We start from the raw sequence: 27,594 nt of genomic DNA, 5'->3' as shown, positions 1-27,594 counted from the left end.
CCTAACACGTCTGTGGGGGTTCAACAAGACTTGCCTGTCACTGTGCTGTCGGAAGAATAGTTAAGTTTTAAACGCACCCCCCTAAGTTGCATTTTCCCTGGGAAAACAGAAGGTCTGTTTTACGTGCTAAGTGAGCTTTTGGTCTTTTTACCACCTCGATGTTTGCATCACGTCTCGAGAAAAGTCGTCTTTGTTTGACTTGAGTAGGCTCAACGTTACAGCGTATTAGCATGTCGCGTTAGCCCCCCCCCCCCCCCCTACACTTACATTGATGTCTGTGCTAGTATGTCGCGTAACACCAGTAAAATAGTACCTCTAAATTCTATTTGTACACCCTTTTCTACAGTAGAATACTTTTTATTACAGGTGTGTTTAAAACCCGAATATTATTTGTGTATTCGCCACGCTTCGAAACACTGTTGAAAGTTTGCTGACCGGCTCTTTGTGTCGAGCCCCCTCGCTGTACGCAGTGGGGCCAGGAAGGCAACAGGTTTGGACTACTTGACTAATCTCGGATGTTTGGAGATGTTCACGATATAAATGTAGCATACAAACACATACTGTGCAAATAAAGTAAACACAGTAGCTGTTTGTGGTGGCGTTGGTGGGGGGGTACACTTATTCCTTGCAAACTTCATTGGGCAGACTGGTGTGGGGGTTCTCAAGCGTAAGCAACTTCCATTTGTTAGGAGGGACTAACTCCCCCATTTTGACCTCAGACCACAGAAGACTCTCGAATATTCTCTATTTACATTTGGACTTGACGTAATTGCATATTACACATTGTGCACTGTTTATACAAATCCATAATGTACTTACTGTTCAGTTATGACTTGAATGTGCAATAGCTTGCATACATATTAACAGATTTTTCATACATTTTGTACTGGGTGTGTCATAACTGTAGGTCATGATACATTACTGTCATTATTCTACTTCCCTCTTGCACTAGTTGTAGAGATACTAGGAATGCATCAATACCACTTTTTTCAGACAGTATTTACATTAGATTATCGTGTACCAATACTTAATAATGCCATGATGTATTGTAATTTTGGTGGAATTTTTTTTTAATGTTCAAAAACCTGAACTTTTATTCAACGTGCCATTGGTTTCTCTCAGATATAACACTATTTATACAACTGACCAACTGTTGTTCAAAACACTTATTGAAGATGGCACAGGTTTTGCTCTAATGTACTGTAACACTCGTTTTAGACACAATCAAATATTGTTATAAAATACCAACTTTTATTTAGGGATTTCCGATACCACTTTTTCTTTTCATATTTCAAACTGAGACCAGCACAAGTATTCACTCTTGAGTCCTCACGGATACTTAGTACTGATACCAATATTACTTTTTATACATAATTTCACTTACCATAATGACACATAATTGTGAACAAAGACCAAACATATCTGCATCACAGTTCTGAGGACGCTGGTTCAAATCTGGCCTCGCCTGTGTGGAGTTTGCATGTTCCCCCCATGCCTGCGTGGGTTTTCTCCGGGTACTCCGGTTTCCTCCCACATTCCCAAAACATACATGGTAGGTTGACTTTGGACTCTAAATTGTCTGTAGGTGTGAATGCGTGTGCGAATGGTTGTTTGTCTATTTGTGCCCTGCGATCGGCTGGCGACCAGTTCAGGGTTTACCCCGCCTCGTGTCTGAAGTCAGCTGAGATAGGCGTCAGCACATCTGCAATCCTAGTCAGGATAAGCGGTTCAGTAAATAGATAGTTGGATGGACCTTTCCTTCTTTCTGATACACATGATGATTTGCCGATGTGTCAGACTGTCACAGTGTAGAGTCAACTACTGGCAAGGAGGACTTACTCAATGTCAGATTTTCTTGCCTCAAGTATCGGTACCTGGAAATAAGGCCAGTATCTGCCCAATATCTGGTATTGGTACTTTCCAATACAAGCAAGGTCGCTGTCGATTCCTACTTAACTATAATCAAATAAACAGACTGTAGAAATTAAAGAATAACCTCATCATAGACAAAAAGGCCATCCTGTATTTGAAATGCCTTTGGTTTAGCTGCACCCATGTCTTCTAAAAATAGTTTTTAAAAGAAAGTTATAATGTTATGAGAACAGTCATCATGTTACTTTTTAAAGAAAGTTGTAGTGTTCCCATATTAAATTCCTAACATCACAAGAAAAAAAAAACATAATGTTAAGAAATGGATGTCAAAATCCCCACGTAAACGTATACAATATATCATTAGCCTAATACGATACCGGTAGTTCCCTAAGTCATATTTCAGCATTTACTGTAAACAACAAAACACAGAAAAAAATCCAGTTGCCTCGATTCAACCTTTGGGGATTACGGTTACCCGGATTATTCAGAATCTACACAAAGATGTAAGAACCCCCATCCCACAAATTTTAGCAAGGACATTGGTATTTTTGTATTGCTATTGTGACAGTAAGTTAAAAATGACAAGGCAATTATGCACACAAAAAAATATCCTTTGAATTTATTTAATTGAACCTGTACATTGGTTGCACATGATTAAAATTTGGTAATGCAATTCTTTTTCCCATTTTCCCTTCTCAAAGATTACGTCCTGTAAATTAAAAGGACTGGTTTTCAGTGTGTTATTATTATTATGTGCACTTAACAGGAAGCAGTTTGGCACATAGTGAAATATTCTTAAAAAAAAGGGCATCAAACTGTTTATTACTACTCCCAGCTGAAGTTGACTGTCTAATTAGACACAACACAGGGAATTACATGTGTGTTTATTAAAACAACCACCTACTACTGTCCACTAGTTCAATGCATTTACATACAATGTAAAATTCCATAGACAGGCTATCTAATAGCATCTCTGTGGTGGTGCTTTGAGTTATGAGCGTGGTCACGGACTGAATAAAACTTGTATGTTAAGGCACCACTGTACTAAATAGTCTGACTTGACAAGATCCTTAACAGTTCTCATCCTAAGCAAAGTATACATTTCTAATAAGAATACTATGATTTGATTTTTGTGAATTTACAGGTTTTTGTCAAATTATCTAGTCTTTATTCTTGTTAAATCGTAAATTTCTTCAGTTGTTTTAACAGATGTAAATAAAAAAACAAAAATATCAAATTTTCAGTGTAGCCCTAATTCTTCCTTCGTGGCTGACAGTGTTTCATTTAAAAAGCTGATTCATGCAGTGGTGGTGTATTTTCCTGATTCCAGTATGGTTACTGCTTGCAAGTAAATAAAAACTATGGCCAAATACAAAACACGCGAATGTTTTCATTATGATTTCCTGCTTTTGTTAAGACACAATGTGTTTCTTTTTATGTTGTAAGGCTATGATTTATACTCTTAAATAAGTTTCTGTCAACAGCAATGATAAGCCAGAGCACCATGTAGTAGTTCATCCATCCATTTTCTGTACTGCTTATCCTTACTAGTGACGCGGGCATGCTGGCGCCCATCTCAGCTGACTCCGGGCAAGACATTGGGTACACCCTGAAATGGTCGCCAGCCAATCGGAGGACACGTATAGACATACAGTCATTCACACTCTCATACACACTTATGGGCAATTTAGAGTCATCAGTTAACCTACCGTGAATGTATTTGGAATGTGGAAGGAAACCAGAGTACCCGAAGAAAACCTACACAGGCACGGGGAGAACTTGCAAACTCCAGACAAGTGAGGCCGGATTTGAGCCAGGGTTGTCAGAACTGTGAGGCAGATATGCTAAACAGTCGCTACCGTGCCACCATGTAGTAGTCATTGTTTTGAAAAAAAATAAAAAATCCTTGCTGCGATTGAAGCATCAGATTCTCATAACGCTCTTATCATGCTTCATATCTGCCAGTGTGAATGTATCAGCCTTTGGAGCTCTCACAGGCACAACTGGATAAAATGTCATATTTTATGTTGAGACACAGTAAAGGATTTGTAGGAGATGGCTCAAGATATGATAATAAACATTACTGTAACTGTTTAATTCCCTCCAGCTGTTATTGACTGCAATGTCATTTGCAGATGCAAAGATAAACTGACCAAGGTTAGAGATTAACCGAGAGAATGCATTTGCTTTGCCGACGACAAGTTGCACAGTCCTGTATATGCTTGAAGACGTTTTGCCCAGCTTGTTTTGTGAAATATAATACAATGACAAGGTTCCAGCTACACTCTTGTTAGATTTTCCCCTATCAATAATCTGATAGTGGGAGGCAAGAGTGTGTGACTTGAATATTAATTATTTCTGATGACATACTGGACTGTGCCATGATTGGAAAGATAACATGAAGATCAGCCTCCATGACAAGAAAACTGAATCAGTTTGTAGAAGGTATTTTTCAACTGTTCGATCTATTTTTGAGAGCTTGAATGTATTGAAATTGTTTTGACGTTGTGAAGGAATTGTATACATTGTCATTATTGTAATTAATAATTTTATGGAAAGGTATTTTCACAAATTACACGTTAAGCTCACCAGCTGCAGTAATGCAATATACCCAACTTTATGAGGAAAGTGGCAATGACATTCAGTTTACAATTCAGTTTAGAGTGGAAACTAAAATTATGTAATAATATCAATTTAGGTATTTCAACATTTTGTGTTGCTAAATTACTTGAATATGGTTTAGTTATGTATCATTTCCACAAATTTCCCACACATTTGGCGTTTACATTTGCAGAACGTTTGATCCCTTGAGTAACTGAACAATATGTAACATTTTCCCAGTGGAACCACTCACTGTAGTGCACATCCAATATTCCTTTCATTGCATTGTGGAAATATGACGACAAAACAAAATCCAGACACCACTAAAAACGGCTAATCTGCCATTTAGTTAGTTCCATCACATGAAAGATTTACCAGTTAGACCTATTGTGTAATTATATCCCAACTTAAAGTGCCAGTTCAAAGAATGTTCAATGATTATTATTTTATTTAAAAAATTGTATTCAAGTAAATCATACCCCAGTTGTTGTTTGTTGCTTTAATATAAGTTTAGTCAAAATATTTATTATCTGATTGTTTAAAGGGGCCTCGTGTTATCTTTACCCTCTGACTGCAGTGGCTTGCTGAGACTGAAAGGGCAAGCGAACAGTAGCCGAGAATGACGACAGTGGGGACAGACAAGGAGCTCAGCGACTTGCTGGATTTTAGCGCGGTAAGACTTCTCTTAAGATATATTAACCCTTGGATAAACATATAGTTTGATATCGGACAATGGTCAGGTCTTCAGGGTTTGGTCAGTTTGGTTGTTCAGATTTGAAGCATTGCTGAGTTTACTTGATTACACCTGTTGGTTAAACAGTGCTGTTTGCATTCCTTAATTTTACTGTCCACAGCCTAAGTCTGATATTTATGGTATTTATAATGGTGTTTACATGTTCATTCTTGTCTTTTCAGATGTTCGAACTTCCAGTTTCAAATGGCAAGAATAGGCCAACAGTCAGACTGGCCAGCAGTCAGTTTGGGGGGTCAGGTAAGTCCAGAATGAACTTATTTTAGTGTGCACGATCCTACAGGCTTTAGTGACAAACATTCCTTTTCTCTGGGTTTGTTTTTCTTTGGAGAATTTTCTTTTGACATCAACAAAAAAAGCTTTGTTTGCTCAATTGTTATTTAGAAGGAAAGCACCTAAAGGTCAGTCGAGTCGAAGTAACTTTTTGCCTTGCAGCGGTAGAAATGCCCTTATTGGCTTGTAACATATTAAACTGTGTCCTGGCTGCTGTGGAGTTTATGTAACCAAAACACAGTTCCTGTTCTCTGTGTCATGTAGATGGCTTTCTAAATTGCATATTATTTGATAGAACCCAAACAAGATTCCCACATTAGTTTACATTATGTAGATCCCGTGTCATCTTCACTGCATTTCCTCATCCAAACCTTACATTTGTCCTTTCCATCAATCACCTTGTCAGCTGTCGCCATTCAATCAAGAAAGACACAAAGGCAGAGGCGGTGGGGGTTGATGGGAACAGGCCTATTAATCACCTCTGCTGACTCTGCGAAAAACATTGCACCGTTCTGCTGTCTTGCATCCTACTTATAGGGGTTTTCTTTTCTGTTTACGGGAAACATTGTCATTTTGGTCATTTGTTTACAAAAGAGCAGTGTTTTGGGTTAAAAATGTTTCAAGTTTTTAAAAATAGCAGTCTTCGGGTAAACTCTGAACATGGTTGTCTGCGGAAAAACAGAAGACATTTTTAAGGGACATCACATCGCCTACTACTGGTCTTCTGTTTATATTACAGCGTTTTCAGCTCTTTTTTGCAGGGCCACTATAATATTGTAGTCTGTACTTGAATGTTTTTTAACAGTACAAAGAAAAACGATACTGGTTTTACTAGATTAGTCTGTTGTAAACATAACGAGTCATAAAACTTTCAGTTTTCGACACTCCTACACAGTTTGATAAAACCAGATTGTTCCCTTTTACTATGGCAGTGATTCTCTAAGTGTGGTATGGGTACCACTAGTGGGACACGGAAAATCACTGAATTAAACATTTAAACTGTGTAATATTTCAGTCATTTAAACTTTTGTTTTTGTTTTTTTTTTAATTATTATTTTTTGTAATCCATTACAGCACAATTGTTAAGTATAGTTCAGTTGTATTTCACTTTTAAGTAAATTTGTTTTCACACATTCATCTGGGTGCAATTTTTATTTAACTTACCGTATGTGAAATACTTTTTAACAAAATAATTTAATTATAACTTTCCCTTTATTTAAGTGTGTTATTATTCTTATTATAATTATTAATATTAATAATAATTTTGAATAAACCTTTTAGTAGACCTAACACCGATCTGATCGGTATCGACCGATAATTAGCATTTTATGCTGATCGGCTTTAATGCCATTCGCCGAGCCGATCAATGATGTCAATGCCAATTACTCCACGTCGCCGTCGTGTACAGTATATTCAACTCCAAAAGCTAGTTTATTTTTAGCCTTGTCGCGTGTCTTTTGACATAGTACTGTAAATATCTGACCACCAATAAAGGCGGTGTGGGACAGACAACACGTAATGCCGGATCAGACTACAAGAGAAATTTGGTCTTTCACGATGGCATTATGTCAGACTACCGCAATAAAATCTTGTATTCCGATACCACCGCATCGCGTTTTTTACAATCATTGAGCTTTATCTTGTCAACTCAAACGCAACCGGATACACTCGTTACCATGGCGATGACAACAATAATGGATCGCCCCGTGTGTTTTATAAGAACAAAATGGGTGAAAACGTGTGTTGGTGGTCACCGGTGCTCGGGAGAGGACGTTCCTCTATTCACGTCAGGGTCAGGCTCCCTTGCAGGTTCTTTTGTGAAGACGAGATGCACGCTCACAACATACAAGAAAGAGGCATGTTGATGTTGGCAATCCATTCCTCCCGTGACATGACAATGGCACACCATCCTACATATGTTAGTTGTCCCCACCGTTAGCTGTTTACCTTTTATAAATCATTGGTCGGTCAAGTGGTCGAACAACGGTGTTCAAAGTTTTCACAGAACAAAATTTACGTTTTTCATTCAATTGTTTATTACAGCACAGCAACTCTGCAATCTTGGTCTGTTCAAGTGGTCCTGCTCCAATGAGGCGTTCATTTTTTGACAAAACCAAAGATAGCTGGTGTAATGCAGTCCAGTGCAATTTTTCCCAAGAATTATTAGTTTTGTCTTTTTAAGTTCTTAACAACAAGAGTAATACATCACATTTATCTAGTGCTTGTTCATGTATTGTTGAGACTAACTGCATATGTTTACTACTTCATCATGCACAATATGCTTTGACAAACAAGCAGTACTGATGCAGTTGCAGTTCAGGAGTCATTTCAGAATAATATTCCACAGTCATGTGTGATTTATGCCTGAAGTATAACTGCAAACAGTCTTTCACTTTTTCTTACATATGGCCACCATGTTGATGTTTAGTGTGTGTGGAGGTTCAACTTCTGTGGCTGTGACTTCAGTTAGAAACCCTAAACCACTATGTGAATTTCTTGTCTTCTTGTCCTATTTAAGTAACCACCCAGTTAAAGTAATTCCAGTACACTTTCATTTTTTGCTCTCTGGAAACTGAGAACATTGGAAAATATTTTTAGACTCTTTATGAGACTGAAATGCAGAAGTGTGAATTGTTCTATGAGTTGAAATTTAAACCTGTGTCTGTGGATGCTTCATATATAGATTAGGTATTGTCAGTTCACAGTACGTACTGAATTTAAAATGTCTAAGCTTGACGATACAAAGCAAACAAGATGTAGTCGATACGTTGGGGGTAGGAGTACACAGGGCTGTTTTCGAAGTCTCTGGGGACTCACAGGTTAAAGCAACCAGGTCTGTGTTACTGAACATTGTTCAATATTTCATTAACAGCCTTAAGTCTCTTGAGATTTGACATGGATATGACTTTATGCTTTGTGTCTGTGTGACTCACTTTGCAGCGGGAAGGAAGAAGGTGTGTGTAGACACATTGAAGTATAAGTGCCCGTGGCAATGTTCCTGTTATGACTAAATCATGTCTGCAAGTCTGGTCAATGTATGGCAGAGTTGTACTCCTGAAGCCAATGAGTCAGGCTGGTTGGCTGTTTAGTATCTCTTCCTATGTAATTATAGACTAGCCATGCCTGAAGGGACGTTGCATGCTTGGAGGAGTTCCGCATCAGTGTAAAAAAAAAAAAGGTCTGATGTTACTCATCTTTTGTGCAATTTTCTTTGCAGTTCAATTGATAGTCTGTACCTATTGCAGTTTTCTCTCTTTGTATCCGAATGAAAACTCATCTATGGGCCTATACAATATATTAGGGATGCACAGATACCACTTTTTTCAGACCACGTACAAGTACCGTAATTTCTCGTGTATAATACGGACCCATGTATAAAACGTACCCCTAAAGTTGACCTCAAAATTCTGGAAAACCCTTCTACGCATGTATAATGCATTTTTACAATGGATGATTTCGCTTATACCCATATGATCAAAACATGAAGTACCGCAATTTCTCGTGTATAGCGCGCCCTGAAGTATAAAGTGCACCCCCAAAGTTGACCTAAAAAAGCAGGAAAACCCTTCTACCTATGTAAAATGTGCACCATCGATTTGCTCCTATCCATATCCTCAAAACATTACGAATTACCTATATTTTTATTCTGGTAGGTTATGCAAGATGGCGCCTACCCGTGTGGTCGCCTCGGTTACGCGCTCTCTAGTATTGTTTTTGTGTTTTTCGTTCGTCTTTGGAGACATTACATGACTGACTTATACAAGGGGAGACTTGCTAAGCATTAAGGAGGCTACTCCCAACTTTCTTTCACCAACTTTCGCAAATCCGCTCAGTTTTTTCCCTGAGTTACTCACCGGAGCAGCGACCGCAGTCTTTGGCGCATGGAGGCGGAGGCGACGCCACAGCGGGAAGCGAGCCGGCATCTAGGTGAAACTTCATAAGAGAGGATACAGACTGGCGTTTCCGTCCATCCACCTCGCGAATCTACGCTCCCTACCCAACAAAATGGAGGAGCTTCATCTTCTGATAAAGACCAGTAAAGACTTGGGACGTTCCGCCGCCATGTGCTTTACGGAGACTTGGCTTTGTGACACTGTACCTGATAGCGGCGTCATGCTTCCCGGCTTCCATCTTCACAGGGCAGACCGCGACATGGAATCATCGGGGAAAACAAAAGGCGGCGGGAAATGCGTCTATATCAACAAAAAATGGTGTATGGACGTCACGGAGCTCAGCACACACTGCAGCCCGCATTTGGAGTCTCTGTTTGTTAACTGTAAGTCATTCTACTGGCTTCGCAGGTTCGCATCATTCATTCTGGCTGGTGTGTACATTCCGTCTCAAGCTAACATGAACGCCGCACTGCTAATGCTCGCCTAACAAGTAAACGAAATTGGGGGGGGAAAAACTCACCCCTCATTATTCTTGGGGACTTTAACAAAGCTAAACTCAACCATGAACTCCCTAAATACAAGCAGCACATCGACTGTCCCACCAGGGAAAATAACATTTTAGACCTGCTATACTACGCTAAATAACGCATACCGTGCCAAACCTCGTGCAGCCCTGGGCTCATCTGATCACTGCTTAATTCACTTAATACCAACATACAGGCAAGAACTTAAATGCGCGAAGCTGACAGTGAAAACAGTGAAAAAGTGGACCAATGAAGCAAAGATGGAACTTTAAAGCTGTTTAGACTGCACAGACTGGAGTGTCTTAGAAAATTCAGCTGGCAGCCTGGATGAATATACAGACACTGTCACATCCTATATCAGTTTCTGTGAAGAGGTTTGTGTACCAACAAAGTCATTTCACACATTCAATAACAACAAGCCGTGGTTCACTGCCAAACTTAAGCAACTTCGCCAAGCTAAGGAGGACGCCTACCAAAGCGAGGACAAGGCCCTGTATAATCGAGCTAGAAACCAGCTGACTAAATAAATTAACATTTCAAAGAGGAACTATGCAGCAAAGTTGGAAAAACAGTTTAGCGCTAACGTCTCTAAATCAGTCTGGCATGCATTACAATCGCTGACCAATTACAAGCGACCATCCCCCCAAGCTGAGAGCAATAGCACACTAGCCAACGACTTGAATACCTTCTACTGCATATTTGAAAAGGACACTTTCACACCCCACACCCACCCAGCCGCACCACCGACCACAATCACACCTCTGACTTCTGCGTTGACCATCCACGAACAGGATGTGAGACGCATCTTCAAACAACAAAAGATAAACAAAGCGGCAGGCCCGGACCAAGTGTCCCCATCCTGCCTCAAAGTCTGCGCGGACCAGCTCGCTCCAGTCTTCACACAGATCTTCAATAGATCTCTGGAACGCTCCACCATCATCCCAGTCCCCAAGAAAACTACAATCTCAGGTCTGAATGACTACAGGACGGTCGCCCTGACATCTGTGGTCATGAAGTCCTTTGAACGTCTCGTGCTGGGCCACCTCAAGAGCGTCACAGGTCCCCTGCTGGACCCCCTGCAGTTTGCCTACCGAGCAAACAGGTCTGCGGATGATGCAGTCAACATGGGACTGCACTTCATCCTAGATCACCTCGACAGTGCAGGGACCTACGCAAGGATCCTGTTCGTGGACTTCAGCTCAGCGTTCAACACCATCATCCCTGAACTCCTTTCCTCCAAGCTTCTCCAGCTCAGCGTCTCGCCTGCCATCTGTCAGTGGATTTACAGCTTCCTGACGGCCAGGACACAGCAGGTCAGGCTGGGAGAGACCACCTCATCCACACGCAGCATCAGCACTGGGGCACCCCAAGGTTGTGTCCTCTCTCTGCTGCTCTTCTCTCTCTACACGAACGACTGGACCTCAACGCACCCGGCTGTCAAACTCCTGAAGTTTGCAGAAGACACCACTGTCATCGGCTTCATCAACGGTGACGAGTCTGCATATCGACAGGAAGTGGAGCGGCTGGAGCTGTGGTGTGGCTCACACAACCTGGAGCTGAACACAAGACAAGACTGTAGAGATGATCGTGGACTTCAGGAGGCATCCTTCGCCACAGCTGCCCGTCACGCTGTCCAGCTGCCTTGTGTCAACCGTCGAGACCCTCAAGTTCCTGGGAATTACAGTCTCTCAGGACCCGAAGTGGGCGATCAACATCAACTCCGTCCTCAAAAAGGCCCAGCAGAGGATGTACTTACTGCGGCTTCTGAGAAAGCACGGCCTGCCACAGGAGCTGCTGAAGCAATTCTACACAGCGGTCATCAAATCAGTCCTGTGTTCTTCCATCACAGTCTGGTTTGGTGCTGCTACAAAAAAGGACAAACTCCGACTGCAACGGACAATCAAAACTGCTGAAAGGATTGTCGGTACACCCCTACCCACCCCTGAGGACTTGCACGCTGCCGGAACTAAGACAAGAGTGTGCAAAATCCTCTCGGACCCCCCCACATCCCAGTCACCGGCTCTCCTGCCCTCAGGTAGGCACTACCGATCAATGCAAACTAGAACTAGCAGACATTCCAACAGCTTCTTCCCTCTTGCAATCAACTTCTTAAACAGCTAACTTACAATTCCATTGCAACATGCTGCCAACTTCTTTTGTCTGAGTTTGTTGTCACATTTCTGTCGGGCCAATTATATACTACTCGTGCACTCAATGTAGTAGTCTCGCCACACTGGGCAGCTGTGGCCCAATGGTTAAGATCGTCGCCTGCCACCGTGGGGGACCTAGGTTCAAGACGACTGGACCATTTGCCAACATCCCCCGGACTCACGGCTGTGGTGTCCTTGAGCAAGACACTGATACCCCGAAATGCTCCCCGGGCGCTTCAGCTGCCCCCTGCTCCAGTGTGTTCCACTAACATGTGTATGTGTTCACTCTGATGGGTTAAATGCAGAGAACATGTTTCGTGTGCATGCATGCATGTTCATGACAATAAAAGGTGATTCTTCTTCGTCTTCTTCTATTTCCATATCTGTTGTTGACCAATACTGGCCACTCATGCCAGATTAGCATCTGCCCCATTTGCACACTGATTGAGGAGTATCTGCAACATTTGCACAATCAACATTGTCCCAGATTATCGCACTACTCGTCACTTTAAACTGCATACACTCCTTGAAGTCTCTGCGCCCTTTGCACAATGGTCATTGCACCGGACTATTGCGAGATTAGTCATTCGAACTGCTCTAAGTGGTAGAGGACTCTGCATCTTTTTGCACAATTGTCAAAAAATAAATTGTACCAGCATTACCAGATAACTAGCAACCCTTTATTGCTCAGTGACTGTTTTTCTCAATGTCTTTATGTCTCAAAAGTGTTCTCTGTCAATTGACTGTCTGTTGTCGTACTAGGGCGACTCCAACTACCGGAGACAAATTCCTTCTGTGTTTTTTTTGGGACATAACTTGGCAAATAAAGATGATTCTGATTCTGATATTTTTATTCTGATAAATGTTTCAAAGAATTATTCTGATAAGTTTTTCAAAGAATTATTCTGATAAGTTTTTCAAATAATTGTCTGAAATTAATAATAATAAAAATAATACCCGGTAATAATAATAATAATAATCTTTGTGCATGTGCTGATGTACCGAAAAATAAGTGGGCCATGCTTGATGTAAATAAATAAATAAATAAAAAACTTACCGGTCCTACATTGCCAACTGCAGTGAATGCATGAGTCCCCGAAGTCATCCACACATTCCATTCCTTCTGCAGGTGCTTTTAAAAAGGGCGATTGCACAATATGTCCATTACCTGCAACTGTGTGGTCATGCCACCAGGAATGATCACCAAGTCAGTTTTATTTTATTTTCGGATTTGTTTGATGGCTGCCATGAGATGGCACCAAGAGGCATGCAACATCAGCATTTTGCGGGAGAGTCGCTTGTGGTTACACCAGCCTAACCTAATCCTTAGTAAGCGCCTCATCCATCCACCGTTTTCGGTGGCCTCTCACTATGACGCCCGTTGGCCACTGGCATTTCTTGGGAAGAGTTTTTCGTTTATAGATTATGTATGGCTTCATCTTAGTCTCATCTCCATACGCGCCCAACATTACAGTAAAGTGGGTTTTTTCATTCCCAGTAGACTTTATCCTCACTGTTTTTCCCACATTTCTGATCGGTTATTTGAGTGCTTGGCAGATCAAAGGTGAGGGGTGTTTGATCGGCATTTGCTATGCAGCCAATTTCGTATTCTCGCTACTTTCAGCCACTTGCCCTCCGTTTGGCTACAATCTGCAGCAGCTCTTCCTCCATCTCTGGGAACTGCGCAACTTTCCACATATTCCAAAGCTCTTGCATGTGCTTTTTGCTGGAAGATTTTCTCCTTCATTTTCCTCCACAATCTCACGTTCGATTCACCCACTTTGAACTGCCGTGTTGCTTCACGGTTTCCCACGTCTTCGGCACCGGTGATTTCTTTTAAAAGCGGCTGCGTAACTACCCCTTTTTGTCGACATTTTCCATCTTTGTTGAAGTTAAAACAAACTCATTGGTAGTCGTTTCTGGTGTTTAGTGCAGTAGCAACAAATATGCTGCGCTAACGATAGTGACATGGCAAACTGCCACAAGCAGCTCAGGAATCTCAGATTGGCGGCGCACATTACCGTAATATATATAAATGTGGAACACGACATTGCATATCATATTGGAATGTAAGTGTACACTTTTTTCACAACCCTTAGGTACCTGAATACAACTATACAGTGTGATTTTCTTTTCTTTCTTTTTTTTAAAATTAATACCTATATATAATGCGCTCTATCGACTGAAAATATTTTTGGAAAGATTTGAGAAATTACGGTATTGTCTGTATTTTGTTAGTTTTTTCAAAGAATTATTCTGAAGTCAAGCACTTTATTTGAACATGTAATACTTTATTTTTATTTACTTGTTCGTTCACAGCCCTACTTTTATTTTAATGTTTGATTACCCAGGCAGAATTTGTAAGATGGGTAAAACTCTTGGAAGAAAACATGAAGGATCAGGCGTAACACATTTCATTTTATTTTAATTGGATTCAAATTAAACTGTCAAGCATTTCAGAAAAGCATTGTCATCAAACAAAACATAACCATAAAGAAATTAATGATGGTTGTTGTTCAGTCATCAGTTGTATTTATTAAAAAAAATATATATATATATATATATATATATATATATATAAATTAATAAATATTTCACAAAGTCTGCCAGGGTATGTAATTTATGAGCACAGCTGTACATATATGCAGTCATACGTATCCCCTTCATATTGGAATGAAAGTGTATGCTACACTTTTTTCATAACCTCTAGGTGGCGGTGGTATATTAGAATGACAGTGCATACCTGTCGCATAACCTATAGGTGGCGGGGGAATATTGGAATGAAAGTACAGCTTTTTCATAACCTCTAGATGGCGGCATACATTTATAAAATGGGAAAGTTTTTTTCATTTTCCCCTATACCCATGTATAATATGCACTATTGACTTGACATTTTTTTTGGGGGGGATGCACATTCTACACTCACTGATACCGAGTACCATTACTTGATAATGCCAATATGTCTTGCAACTGTGATGAAAATGGGTTTTATTTTTTAAATGTGAAATGTAAATATTTCCTGTTAAAAGGGCCAGGAAGTCCATCCATCCATCCATTTTTCGTACTGCTTATCCTCACTAGGATCACGGTCGTGCTGAAGCCTATCCCGGCTGACTCCGGGTGACAGGCAGAGTACACCCTGAACTGGTCGCCAGCCAATCGCAAGGCACATATAAACAAACAACCACTCGAGTCACATTCACACCTACGGCCAATTTAGAGTCTTCAATTAACCTACCATGCATGTTTTTGGGATGTAGGAGAAAACCGGGGTACCTGGATTAAATCCACGCAGGCACGGGGAGAGCATGCAAACTCCACACAAGGGAGGCCGGATTCGAACCCGGGCCCTCAGAACTGTGAGGCAGATGTGCTGACCAGTCGCCCACCCCGCTGCCGGGGAAGAAAGTATATTTATTCTTCTCTCTGCTTCTTTTCATTAAAAGTTTGCATTCTTTTATGTAATGAAATAAATAAATAAATAAAAACTATAATCTGTTAACAAGGCTAAATTGATTTAGAAAACAAAAAAAACACAGATACAATGTAATTTTGAGACCTATCATTGTGTAAATCTCAAAACTCGGCACTGTATAGTGCAAAATAGTTAAAACAAATGCAAATAACATTTCTGATATAACTATTTAATATACTAATGTAGTTTTGACCTTAATAAGCTCTTTGTCCTAGTTGACGTACTACTGTGCTGAATAGATGGACCTCATCTTGATAAATGACGTGACATTCACGGCGAAGTGCACGTCACACGGCTGTTCCGATTAAATGTAGTGTACATGTATATACCCGATCAGAATAGATCACATCACATGTAAACATTTGACCAGAGATCTTCAATCCAAATGAGATCAGTCAGAATGACAAAAATGTCTCCATGTAAACCTGGCTACTGTGTGGTTGGTCCGTTGAAGACGAGCCCTTCACCTGTCAATCAAATATATGTTGACGTTCGCTGTAGTAGATCATGTCACATGTAACCAGTTGACCAGAGATCTTCAATCGAAATGAGTTCAATTGGAAAGACAAAAATGTCTCCATGTAAACCCGGCTACTGCATGATTGATCCATTGAAGATGAGCCCTACACATGTCAATCAAATATACATTGACATTTGCTGTAGTCAACTACTGGCTGAATAATGTGTGCCACTGAGGTTATGCTTAATAAACAGGTAACGTTCCTGCGACTTCGCCGCAGTGGAGCGAGTTGCTTAGCTCGCTAGCTCATTAGCTCCCGGGCTAGTGAACATAACAAACAGTTGACTTTCCCTTTAGTGTCTGTTGTGTATGTTTACGCGCTGCACATTGAGCAAGGCTGTGGATGTGGAGTATTGGACGGAGCCAACAACGGCAAGAGTGTACCAGTCCGCTGGTGTTCCATGAGCCCACTATCGGCTAATGACACAGCCGTACAAGTCTGTCGGCTCCCTTTGTGATCCGCAGTCTGGCTCACCACAGCAATGACAATTAATCGAGGCCAGAAAAACTATCATGCCCATATTATTTATTGATCGTTTAGTCGATATTGTAATTATCGTGACAGGCCTACTTCAGGTGATCTGTGCTTCTCCCCTGTCGCATACGTTTTACAACATTCCATGAGATCACATCCATAGTTTGGTGTGTGATTGCTTTGGTGAGAAATTAAGTGACTGAAATATCTCTCAACCTTCACAGCAGTGCCTTTATATAGACAAAGATTGTGCCTATATTCAACTCATTAATTCTGGATGGTATACCTTGTCTAAAGGCCATCTTTTTATCTCCACTACAGTGAATTCTATCTAATCTCTTGTTTCTAGCCTTGGCATTATCAGGTCACAACAGAACCACACGCTTTTTCTTGAATGTCGCCTGACATCTTAAGTCACAGTCAGCTATAGAAAAGACGCATTCTTCTTCCTCATTTATTCCACTGGTGTTGTGTGCATGTATGTGTGTGTGTGTGTATAGATCACTGTTGTCACAGCAGCCCTCAGCACTGTGGACCCATCATTCTGTTATACTGCTGATCCTGTCATGATTCTAGACCGCCTCCACACCCCCCATCATCATCGCGCTCAGCTTTTTAATTAGACAACAAAACAAAAATATGAATATTCATCGAGGTATGCTTCATTAATATGCACAATTATGCAAATGAGTCCACAATTAAGGTTGAGCTTTCCCCAAGAGATTCTACGTTGTGGTTCAAGAAGAGATTGAATGAAATAGGACGGGCATGGGCCGACCTTTAAAATCAGTCGTTTCAAACATATTTATCTCTGAGTGCCAGAGAGTTCTGTTCAGGCATAACATGTGTCACTTATATAAGATTTAGACCTTGTTGGACTATTAATGGGTGTTGTTGGGAAAATGTAAAGACATGGAGTGGGTCTGTGAAGAAAATAGGGAATCATTCTGGGACTCTCATATTGGGTGTTAATTATTCAACCTTCCTACAGCGCTCACCCATGTGACAACACTGTCTCCACACTGTCTGTCTCTAACATAGAGCTTTCCAGTAAAGGTTTCAGCAGCTTCAGTAATCTCTTCAAAAGCAGATCACCATCCTTTAAACATGGACTTATTGCAGTATATAGCAAAGACAAGATGCCTTTCATAGTTCTTGTGCTTGTTACAGTATGTAGTGGTCTGTTCCTAACCTGTTTCTCTATATTACAGGTGTTGATGAGAGGAATGGGTCCAGTCCTTGGGGGTCAGGAGAGCAGAACAGTCCATCATCGTTCAGCCAGGGGAGGGTACGAGCAAACTTTACTTACTGCATTGATCCTGGTCACCTAGCTGTCTGCACTTTCTCGGTTTGCCTGATGAAATGTTCATTATGTGTTTTGATGCTGAGGGGAAGATCACGTAATCAGCTGATTGGTATTGAGTGTCAAAAAGATCAGATTTTTTTTTAATTTCCTAATTTGTTAAAGGTCAAGAAATTAGGAAATCTTGAGGTACAAAGATATTGCCAAATTAAATAGCAATAGATTGGGTTTGTACGACACAATGTAACGTTTTGAGTTTGTGTGGTGCCATGAAAAAGACCACAGGAATGCTGGGATTTATTTGGGATTTATTTGTTTACTTGGTTTGAACCACTGTTGCAATAGACTTAAAGCCATATAAAAAAAGTTTCATGTTGCGAGTCTTTCATTTAAAAAAAATTAAACAATTTTGTATGTGCTCTCTTTTTTCGTAATGCTTTGCCAAGGTATTGAATTGGCCCAAAAATATTTCACAGTTAGTTAAAAATAGTTAAATATAAATAACACTTATTAAAGTAACCATGTGTTGTAAATATAATTCACAGTATGGATTAGGTTTTCTTTGGTGTTGAGATTATTTGGATGTGGTGGCTGATTTACTACATAACAGTCTCCTGTGAGTCATTTGCACTAGAAGGACACCAGATGGCAATTTATTTAAACTACTTACAGCTAGGATATATAATAAGAGAGCAATAGTGCACAATAATAATTCAGTTACCATGCTCATTACTGTGATTTAGGTCAAATTTATTTAATCAGCTTTCGCATTAGGTAGACCTAGATTGTGCTTGCATCCGCTTGAGTATTGGAATGCAGAGAAATTCAAGTGGGATCTATTGTGATAGCCTGTGACTAGGCATTTGTGGTTGAATTTATTTTATACCTAAAGTTTGCACTGTCTCCCCCTATAGTGTTTTGGCGAAGAAGGTGTTTACAGTGACCTAACTGGCGTGTCACCTGGGACAGTGTTTGGTACAGGAATTGCTGGTAAGTGTGAATTGAATGTAACAGCTAAAGAAGCACCTACATGCAGCTGTTTTCACCCCCTAAAAAGATATCTGGACATTTTCCCCTCACATTATACACAGTCGCTGCAATGTACATCTTTATGGATTAATTTCATGTTTGTCTGCCATTTACACACAGGCAGCACTTAAGGGAACACCATAATCATGCTCAGGTGGTGATGGATGAAGCCAGTAAGATAATCAGAGAGGCTGTGTGTTCAATATGAAGGTGGGCGTGTTTGCGGGGTCGAATAGGGTGTTAGGGTTATAAAGGGCACCCATGCACAAACAAGCCTCTCCCTTGGGATTACATTGGCCTATAGCTCTCCACTGTTTAACTGTCAGGGGAGGGGGGTAGACAGGCACAATTGCGCCTGAACCATTTATAATGGCTCAATTTGTTGTTGTTTTGCTCTCCACAGTCATAAATACCGCACATCATACAAAATCAGATGCGAGGCGTTCATATGCAGACGGGGCAGTCACCAGGCTTGGATTTAATGTTGACATTAATGCCTACTTTTCACCATCATGGCCTAATTTCATTTTGTGTTCTTCCAACAGGGAAGGCTGACAGAGGCCCATACTCATCATTTGCAACACAGGTAAATCTGTTAGAAAGACAAATGCTGGAAGTTGTGCGAGCAAACCTTTCCTCTTTACACTTTAAGAAATTATTCACCAATTTTCTAATGTTGAACATGAACCTTTATTTGTTGTACATGAACCTTTATTTTCCTTTGTCACCCATTGTAGCCGGGCTTTCTACCCAATGAGATAGCCATGCCGAGTCCTGATGCCCTGTCCCCCTCTGGTTTGAAGCCCACTTCCCAGTTTTATTCCTCGTATGAGGGCAACAACCCTCGCAGACGACCCGCACAAGACCCCATTGGTAAGACTTGAAAAGAATTTTTCAAATACAATACGTCACATCTCAGGGAGAGTCGGTATCCTAATCTCAATTGAAGTGCCTGTGTATCATCACTTCTCCTCTTAATATTTTTAAAGTACAAGTAACTTCTCACTTCTGTTTTCTCAAGTAAAGCAAAACACTGCAGGTGCCCTGGGTGATTAGTCACATCAGATACTGAAAGAATATTATTCTAATTAGGTGCCAATCAGTTGAGGATATGAAACAGGATGAACCTCTCATATGACAGTTATAGCCACCAAAATTATCAGTTACCAGTATTATCATATTGCTAAAGTAAATATTAAAAAAAAGAAAATCACAGGTTCTGTAGATGCACCGAAAACATTGCAACAAATTTTGTTTCGAATATATACTATATCAGCAACTCTGTTAGCTTTGTTTCATGCATGCAAGACTCCACAAAATTTACGTAAAGTGACTAAGATGAAAATGATATACAGTATCTAACTAACGGCAAACTTGCCTTGGTGTACAATTTTTGGGTCGTAATAAGTCAAACAAATTGAAAAACCCTTTCCTTTTCAATCAGTAGTCAAATGTCAGAGGGATTTGCATATAAAATAAGGCCTGCGTTAATTAAAAGCATCTACAGTGTATGTGACTGTATAGTCAGTGTTTCTTATAGTTCATATGTGAAAGCTTGTACTGTTTGACCCTATATGTGCCTCTCTTTTTTTTTTTCTTCCCGTCAGAAGCCCAGCCAAAAAAGATCCGGAAGGTGCCCCCCGGCCTGCCCTCCTCGGTAAGTGCTAACATCCAGAATTGTATCTCAGTTAATCCATGGGAGTCCATGTTCTCAGATCCGTCCCTTTTCATGTTCCATTTAGCATCTCTGCGGCTTGCAAAACGGTCCAAATGCAGCAATGCAGTATATTCAGCTTGCACAGCTGCATATCTGCACCAGTCATTTAAAGAAGGAAAAGAGGGGAAAAGCCACTCATTGAGCCAGTCGCTCATTTGTAGTGTATTTATAGTGTGCCATACTTTTGGGCCCTTCTCCTTTGTGACCACATTTCCTCCCCTCCGCCAGGCACATTTCTGAGGGAAACTCAAACTCATTTTTCCCCTCCCAGTCTCGCTCTGTGATCACCCGATTTCCTCCCCTTCTCCGTTTCTTCACCACCATAACCCCCCCCCCCCCCCTCACCCCGGCCCTATAGCCTCAAACCCGACAGCTCCTCCTACTCGCCACCGCAAACAACAGCTCTCCCCTTTCTCTCTCTCCCTCCCCCACCCCTCCATCCCAGCTGCCAGTGGAGTTGGCCGCCATCCAGGATTCGACAGATGGTTCAGTAATTAGGAGTGCATCTCTCCTTCCCTCTTCTACACTACACTCCTTTTCCTCTCCTTTTTCTTCCTGCTTAATCAAATTACAGAAGAAAACTCCAGTCCAGTTGGAGTTCAGTTTGACTTGCATCAACAGTCATTTTGATTGAGAAGGCTGTTGGTAACTTAATTCTTTTGGGTCGGTATAACTTCCAACCGCAACTTCTTTTCTGTGATCTATGGGTGGTGTGTGTTAAAATATCCAAAGCATTCTGAGACTGTTTCTGTTGGACAGTGTGATACCTAAGAAAGCCATGATGGCAGAGAGAGAGAGCCAGTATAAGCAGTTGTAATCAAGTAGTGAAATCAAACATTTAAGGTATTTTTTCTGTTGCTATTAATAATTACTCTGTGGCGTCAGGGACGTATTTAAAAGAAAAGCAACTAATCACCCCTCCCCATGTGGTGTAGAAGACTTTCATCATCACTTGATATGCTGTGTTAAATTTTCCTTTTCTGAGTTTGTTGATTGTTTTTAGGTTTGTGCCTCAGGCGAGGATTTTAACAGGGACAATGCTGCATACTCTACTTCCAAAGCAGGAAGCATTTACACGCCCCCATTCTCCATGCAAGGTTAGTTCAGTCAAGAGTGGCACAACAAGCTCTACTTGTTCACTGTGTTTAAGTAACAAAAAAAAGTGTGTGTGGGCAAAATGTTTGCTCAGTTACATATTCTACAAACATACTGTATTTAGGAAGTAACATCCTAATGGGGTGACTCAAGGTGCTTTGCCATGTGCATGGTGCATCACGGTCGGATGAAGTCATCACCTTAATGTGACATGTCTCATATGTGCTTTTTATTGTCTTTTCATCTCCTGTGGCTGGTTATCCCTCACCCCTCTTGTGCCCCCCTACCCCCGCTCCCTCCTCTGTCTCTGGATGCCCCCTGACAGAAGGCCTCCACCCGCCTTCCGATTCATGGGGTTCTGCTGGGTCGATGGTTCAACCTGGTTATCCTTCCATGCTGGGTAACTCCACCCATCTGAGCCAGCATGGTCCCTTTACTGCCATCAACCCCCAAGACAGACTGGTGAGCCTTCACAGTCTATTTGGACTTCTTGCATTATATCTTTTACCCTCTTGTGCTTTTGAGCTGCTTGATCTGTTGAAATTCTTTGGTCTCTTTTGCTCCCCAGAAACGGCAACCGCTGCCCCTCTCACCGCAAAACTACCCCCTACATGGCAGTGAGGTGAACGGGACCCATCCTGCTGGCTTCCACTCTGGCTCAAACAGCTACGGCGTCCCCAATCACACACCCCCTATTGCTGGTACTAATACTATTATGGATAAAACTCAAAGCTCAAACCCAAAGCTTTATGACTTCATCATATTGGAGACTTGGCACTCAGAGCATGTATTGAAAAGAAAAACTTTTCCCCTCTTATTAAGCCAATCGGGGGACAGTACCTGGAAGTTCTGGTGATGAAATTGGAAAAGCACTTGCTTCTGTAAGTTGTGCAAAGATACACGTTGAAGTTAAAGCTTTCTCAAATTGCAATTCCTTATTGGTCATCTGTGGTTGCATTTCATCATACTGAAAGGAGAAATATTTGTGTACAGATCTATCCTTCAGACCCAAACAGTAATGGGTACTCTTCGTCCCCATCTACGCCTTGCGGCTCTCCTCAGGCCGCATCAGGTCAGTGAGACGTTTTCAGAATGAACTATAAACTACGTTAAAGAAATGACTGCATTCATCATGAGATTTGTAGCCCTGTGATAGTAGAATCTACCGTTCAAAATGTAATTTATTGGAATTTACAAATTATAGCGCAGATAGTGGTACTCTTCTCTCCAAACACGACACAACATAAGAACGTAACCTTCAAATGATCTCTTAGACAAGCTCACCATCCAAATATAACTTATGAGAGAGGAAGGGAAAGTACATTAAAAATAAAAAGAGGGAGGGGTCACTTCCCTATTTGTATTTACATTTGGTGCAGGAGTGACATCAGACACATGAAATACTGTGAGTGGCAGAAGATGAAAGAGGAAAATGTCAATACTTAAATACTTAATACACGTTTAATTTTCCTCGCTAACATTTAGAGCAAATTATTTCATAAAACAAATAGTTATCCAATGAGAATCCATAGCTGACTTCCTTGATGAGTATTTTTACTTGAATAAACACTTTAGATTTCTCCACAGGAGCTGTCTCCCAGTGGACAAGGCCATCTGGACAGGCTACACCTTCACCTAACTTTCATGGTGGGATTCAGGGCATGGTGAGGCCTTCAAAATGATTGTGTTTCTATCTTTGTGACCTACTTCTTAATGCCTGGATCAGACTACTAGACAAATTTGGTCTTGTCAGACTACTGGTATAAAATCATGCCGTATCTCAGGCAGACAGTGGCAACACTCCACGACATGTATTCCGATACCACCGCATCCCGTCTTTTACAATCACCGGGCTTTATCTTGTCAAATCAAACACTGTCGGTGAGTCGAAACCAGAAAACGTGTCACCGGTCAACGTGACTGGATACACTCGTTACCATGGCGACGACAACAACAATGCGCCACGCCAATGTACTGTATTGTGTCGGGGGGGGGTATATACCAAAATGAAGAAAAACGTGTGGTTGTCATCACTGGATGTTCATTCAAGGATTGCTTGAGGTATGTTCATGTACTTTTAATACGATACGGCTCACAAGCAGGCAACAAAATGTTCTGTAGCCTCGCAAGCTAGTGCTATTACTAACAGTTGAACGTAAGCATGCCAGCGTTGTCGACTCATGCTGTAAAGCGTTGGTAAACATTGGTTTGTGTTCGAGAAAACATTTTCACAACAGCGTGCAAGTATGTTGACAACAGCAAGCATAGGAGGCGATGCACCGGTCACAATACGCAATCCTATTGGTCAATGTCAATGTGCGCACTCGTAGCGTTGTCGTTGATGTGTCACACTACACGGAAGATATCCAAAAAATCAGACATGCAAGACTTTTCATTTTGGCGTCGTAGGGCCAAATCGTTGGTCGTGGATTATGTCACACTACAAGAAGTTTTGTCGTTCCTGACAAAAAACGTCGGGCCCGATCTGGGAAATCGGCTGCGATAGCTAATCGGGCCAATATCGGGGCTAAAATCCTGTAGTCTTAGCTAGCCATACGTTTTTTTCAAGCATATATGTGGATTATGTCATCGCAGTTCATCATAATCTCCTCTCATATTTGTCCACCCCTACCTCTGCAGTCTAATAAACTGGAGGACCGCCTGGACGAAGCTATTCATGTTCTTCAGCGACACGCTAGTGGACAAGGAGGACCTGGACTGGCTGAGATGCAGAGTCTGCTGGCATCTGGTTTGGGTTTATCTTCAGCTTTTAGCAGCGCAGCGCTCGGCCTCACCAGTCGCCTGCCTGGAATGGTGAAATTCATAAACAGAGCCTCAAAAAACATTTATTTTTGAAACACGGTTAACATGCTTTATTATTGTGTCTTAAAGGTCTCCAGTCACCACGAAGACTCTGCTGGCCTGCCCTCTAGTGGAGGACTTGGGCACCACAGTTCCTCATCCGCCCTGCAGGGCTCCCAGCCCGAAGGTTTCACCAGTGAGTCTTTGTCCATTTTCTCCTTTGCTGTCAAACTAGATCAAGTAAGGTGTACCTTTTGTTCCCGTGTTTTTTGATTACAGGTATGGTGAGCAGCCTTAATCGTTCCAGTGACATCAAACGAGAGACTAAGGAGGATGATGAAAACTGCTCCATGACTGACAAGTCAGAGGATGAGAACAAAGAGCTGAAGGCTCTTCAAACAAGGTGCCTTTTTTATAGTATGCCATTTATTGACATTTATCAATACAGGTTTCATAGCAGGTTATTGTGGTTTGGTCAGCAAATATTTTCAAACTTCTATTCATTGTGATTCATCTTTTGTTCTGCTTTGTATGAACTTAGACACTCCAGAGCAGTGTTTCCCAACCTTTATTGAGCCAAGGCACATATTTTCCATTAGAATGCATCTCATGCCACGCCACCAAAAAAAAAAAACAAAACACCAAGTCGATACATACAGTGGAACCTCAATATAAAGGACTAATAGGGGGGTCGTCCAGTATAGCCAATTGTCCATTACTTTTGAAGCACTTTTTTTGAGGCCATACAGACACATATTACTGTACAGTACAAAATTATTGTTTTGCTTTTTTTTTTTCGTGGCCTAAATGGCCCAGTACAGTACAGTTATCCATCCATCCATTTTCTGAACCGCTTATCCTCACTAGGGTCGTGGGTGTGCTGGCTCCTAACTCAGTTGACTTCGGGCGAGAGGCGGGGTACACTGAGCTGGTCGCCACCCAATCGCAGAGCACATATAGACCAACAACCATTCGCACTCATATTTACACCGACGGGCAATTTAGAGTCCTCAATCAACCTACCATGCATGTTTTTGGAATGTGGGAGGAAACCAGAGGACCTAGAGAAAACCGACGCAGGCACGGGGAGAATATACAAACTCTACACAGGGAGGCCAGATTACTCAGAACTGTGAGACAGATGTGCTAACCAGTCGTCCACTGTGCTGCCTACAAAGTCATTGTAAATACTGCAGAATAAAAAAAGTTTCACATTTCATCCAAACTTAACACACCAGTGTGCATAGTTACTGTTGACATTGTTGACGTCTAGTACTCATTGTAGGCGAGTCGCTTTCATGAACCGCAAGGAATTTGTGTGCTTCCTAGTAGTGCTGCACCAAGTACTGAAACCAGTCCCGTAACGAGGTATTTTGACGTCAAAAATAGCATGGTACAATTTTTTTATAGTGCAGACATCGACCTAATTATTTTTTAGAAAATTACTAAGAATTGGCTAATTCCTTTATTGCATTATTTTTTAAGATTATCCTAATATTTTTGAATGAATAAAAATAAATATAAAAGTATTTGAAGTTGGTTTGTCAGTTTTCATTCAACTGCTTATACTGATGATTTAGATTTTTGCTGTGGTATCATTTCAGTACCAGTATCCAGGTATTTTAGGCTAGTATCAGTCAGAATTTTGGTGGCACTGCTTCATAGTTCCAAATCCGTTGCCAAAGGCGAACGGCTTGACCAAAAAAAAAAAAAAAAAAACTGCCTCAGTTGTACAGGGGGTCGTCTACTGATTGGCTCAGTGGTTCAAATCCTCTGTCTGTCTGTTTTTTGGGCAAGACGCTGAACCCTAAATTGCCTCCAGGTCAGCCTTGTAAATGAGAAACTGATTTTAATTTTCTTTCCTGGTTAAACAAAGGAAATTATTGTTACTATATCCATCCTTTCTCTGAACCGCTTATCCTCACGAGGGTCGCGAGTGCATAGGCACCGATCCCATCTGAATTTGGGCAAAAGGCGGGGTACATACTGAACTGGTTGCCAGCGAATCGCAGTATTGTAATTACTCGGGGTGTCCCGATCCAATCTTTGAGATAGGAAATCGATCCACTGTCAGCAAAAAAAATTTGTATCGGATCTGACTGTATCTAAAGTCTCTGATTTTACCACTCTCATACAAGCAGTCTATTCCATGCTCCGCTCCACCACTTTTATCCAGCAGTGCCCGGACAGCATGCTGAGCCCACGTGAAGCCCACTGCTTCCTGTTGTCTCTTCAGTGCCACTGTCTCTAATCCGTACATCATGGCTGACCACACCACTGTCTTATAAACTTTGCCCTTCATCCTAGCAGAAACTCTTCTGTCACATGACACACCTGACACCTTCCTTCACTCGTTCCAACCTGCTAGGACCCTATTCTTCACTTCCTTAACACACTCACCATTGCTCTGGACTGTTGACCCCAAATATTTAAAGTCCTCCACCCTTGTTATCTCTTCTACCTGCAGCCTCACTCTTCCCCCTTCACCCCTCTCATTCATGTACATATATTCTGTCTTACTTCGGCTAATCTTCTTTCCTCTCCTTTCCAGTGCATGCCTCCATCTTTCTAACTGTTCCTCCACCTGCTCCCTGCTTTCACGGCAGATCACAATGTCATCTGCAAACACCATGGTCTACGGTGATTCCAGTCTAACCTCATCTGTCAGCCTATCCATCACCACTGCAAACAGGAAGGGGCTCAGGGGTGATCCCTGATGCAGTCCCACCTCCAGTTTAAACTCATCTGTCACACCTACAGCACACCTCACCACTGTTCTGCTGCTCTCATACATGTCCTGTGTTATTCTAACATACTTCTCTGCCACTCCAGACTTTCACAAGCAGTACCACAGTTCCTCTCGGGGTACTCTGTCATAGGCTTTCTCTAGATCCACAAAGACACAGTGTAGCTCCTTCTGACCTTCTCTGTACTTTTCCATCAACATCCTCAAGGCAAATAATGCATCTGTGGTACTCTTTCTAGGCATGAAACCATAATGTTGCTCACAAATACTCACTTCTGTCCTAAGTCTAGCCGCCACTACTTTTTCCCATAACTTCATTGTGTGGCTCATCAACTTTATTCTTTTATAGTTCCCACAGCTCTGCACAT

General features: G+C 41.4%; 1 protein-coding gene across 7 annotated transcripts in view; it reads left to right on the top strand.

Annotated features, from left to right (window-relative positions):
- The window catches only part of tcf3a (transcription factor 3a), a 45,489-nt gene that overhangs the window by 9,401 nt on the left and 8,494 nt on the right, over nucleotides 1-27,594 (top strand). For 4 of the 7 annotated variants that reach the window (XM_061693289.1, XM_061693294.1, XM_061693293.1 and 1 more), the window contains 16 exons: nucleotides 5,051-5,146; nucleotides 5,389-5,464; nucleotides 17,746-17,822; nucleotides 18,752-18,827; nucleotides 19,412-19,452; nucleotides 19,604-19,739; nucleotides 20,474-20,523; nucleotides 21,587-21,680; nucleotides 22,004-22,140; nucleotides 22,247-22,379; nucleotides 22,501-22,559; nucleotides 22,672-22,750; nucleotides 23,266-23,342; nucleotides 24,319-24,492; nucleotides 24,571-24,676; nucleotides 24,760-24,883. In XM_061693289.1, the coding sequence (XP_061549273.1) occupies nucleotides 5,093-5,146; nucleotides 5,389-5,464; nucleotides 17,746-17,822; nucleotides 18,752-18,827; nucleotides 19,412-19,452; nucleotides 19,604-19,739; nucleotides 20,474-20,523; nucleotides 21,587-21,680; nucleotides 22,004-22,140; nucleotides 22,247-22,379; nucleotides 22,501-22,559; nucleotides 22,672-22,750; nucleotides 23,266-23,342; nucleotides 24,319-24,492; nucleotides 24,571-24,676; nucleotides 24,760-24,883 (1,493 nt within the window). In that variant the 5' untranslated portion in view covers nucleotides 5,051-5,092. Of the gene's footprint in view, nucleotides 1-5,017; nucleotides 5,147-5,388; nucleotides 5,465-17,745; nucleotides 17,823-18,751; nucleotides 18,828-19,411; nucleotides 19,453-19,603; nucleotides 19,740-20,473; nucleotides 20,524-21,586; nucleotides 21,681-22,003; nucleotides 22,141-22,246; nucleotides 22,380-22,500; nucleotides 22,560-22,671; nucleotides 22,751-23,265; nucleotides 23,343-24,318; nucleotides 24,493-24,570; nucleotides 24,677-24,759; nucleotides 24,884-27,594 lie in introns of all 7 variants that reach the window. The other 3 variants (XM_061693290.1, XM_061693292.1, XM_061693291.1) reach the window with 1 other exon arrangement.

The sequence above is a fragment of the Phycodurus eques genome, chromosome 13 (assembly GCF_024500275.1).
Source record: "Phycodurus eques isolate BA_2022a chromosome 13, UOR_Pequ_1.1, whole genome shotgun sequence".
Classification (NCBI taxonomy): Eukaryota; Metazoa; Chordata; class Actinopteri; order Syngnathiformes; family Syngnathidae; genus Phycodurus; species Phycodurus eques.
Note: the sequence above shows the minus strand (reverse complement) of the source record. Positions and strands in the feature narration are given on the sequence as shown.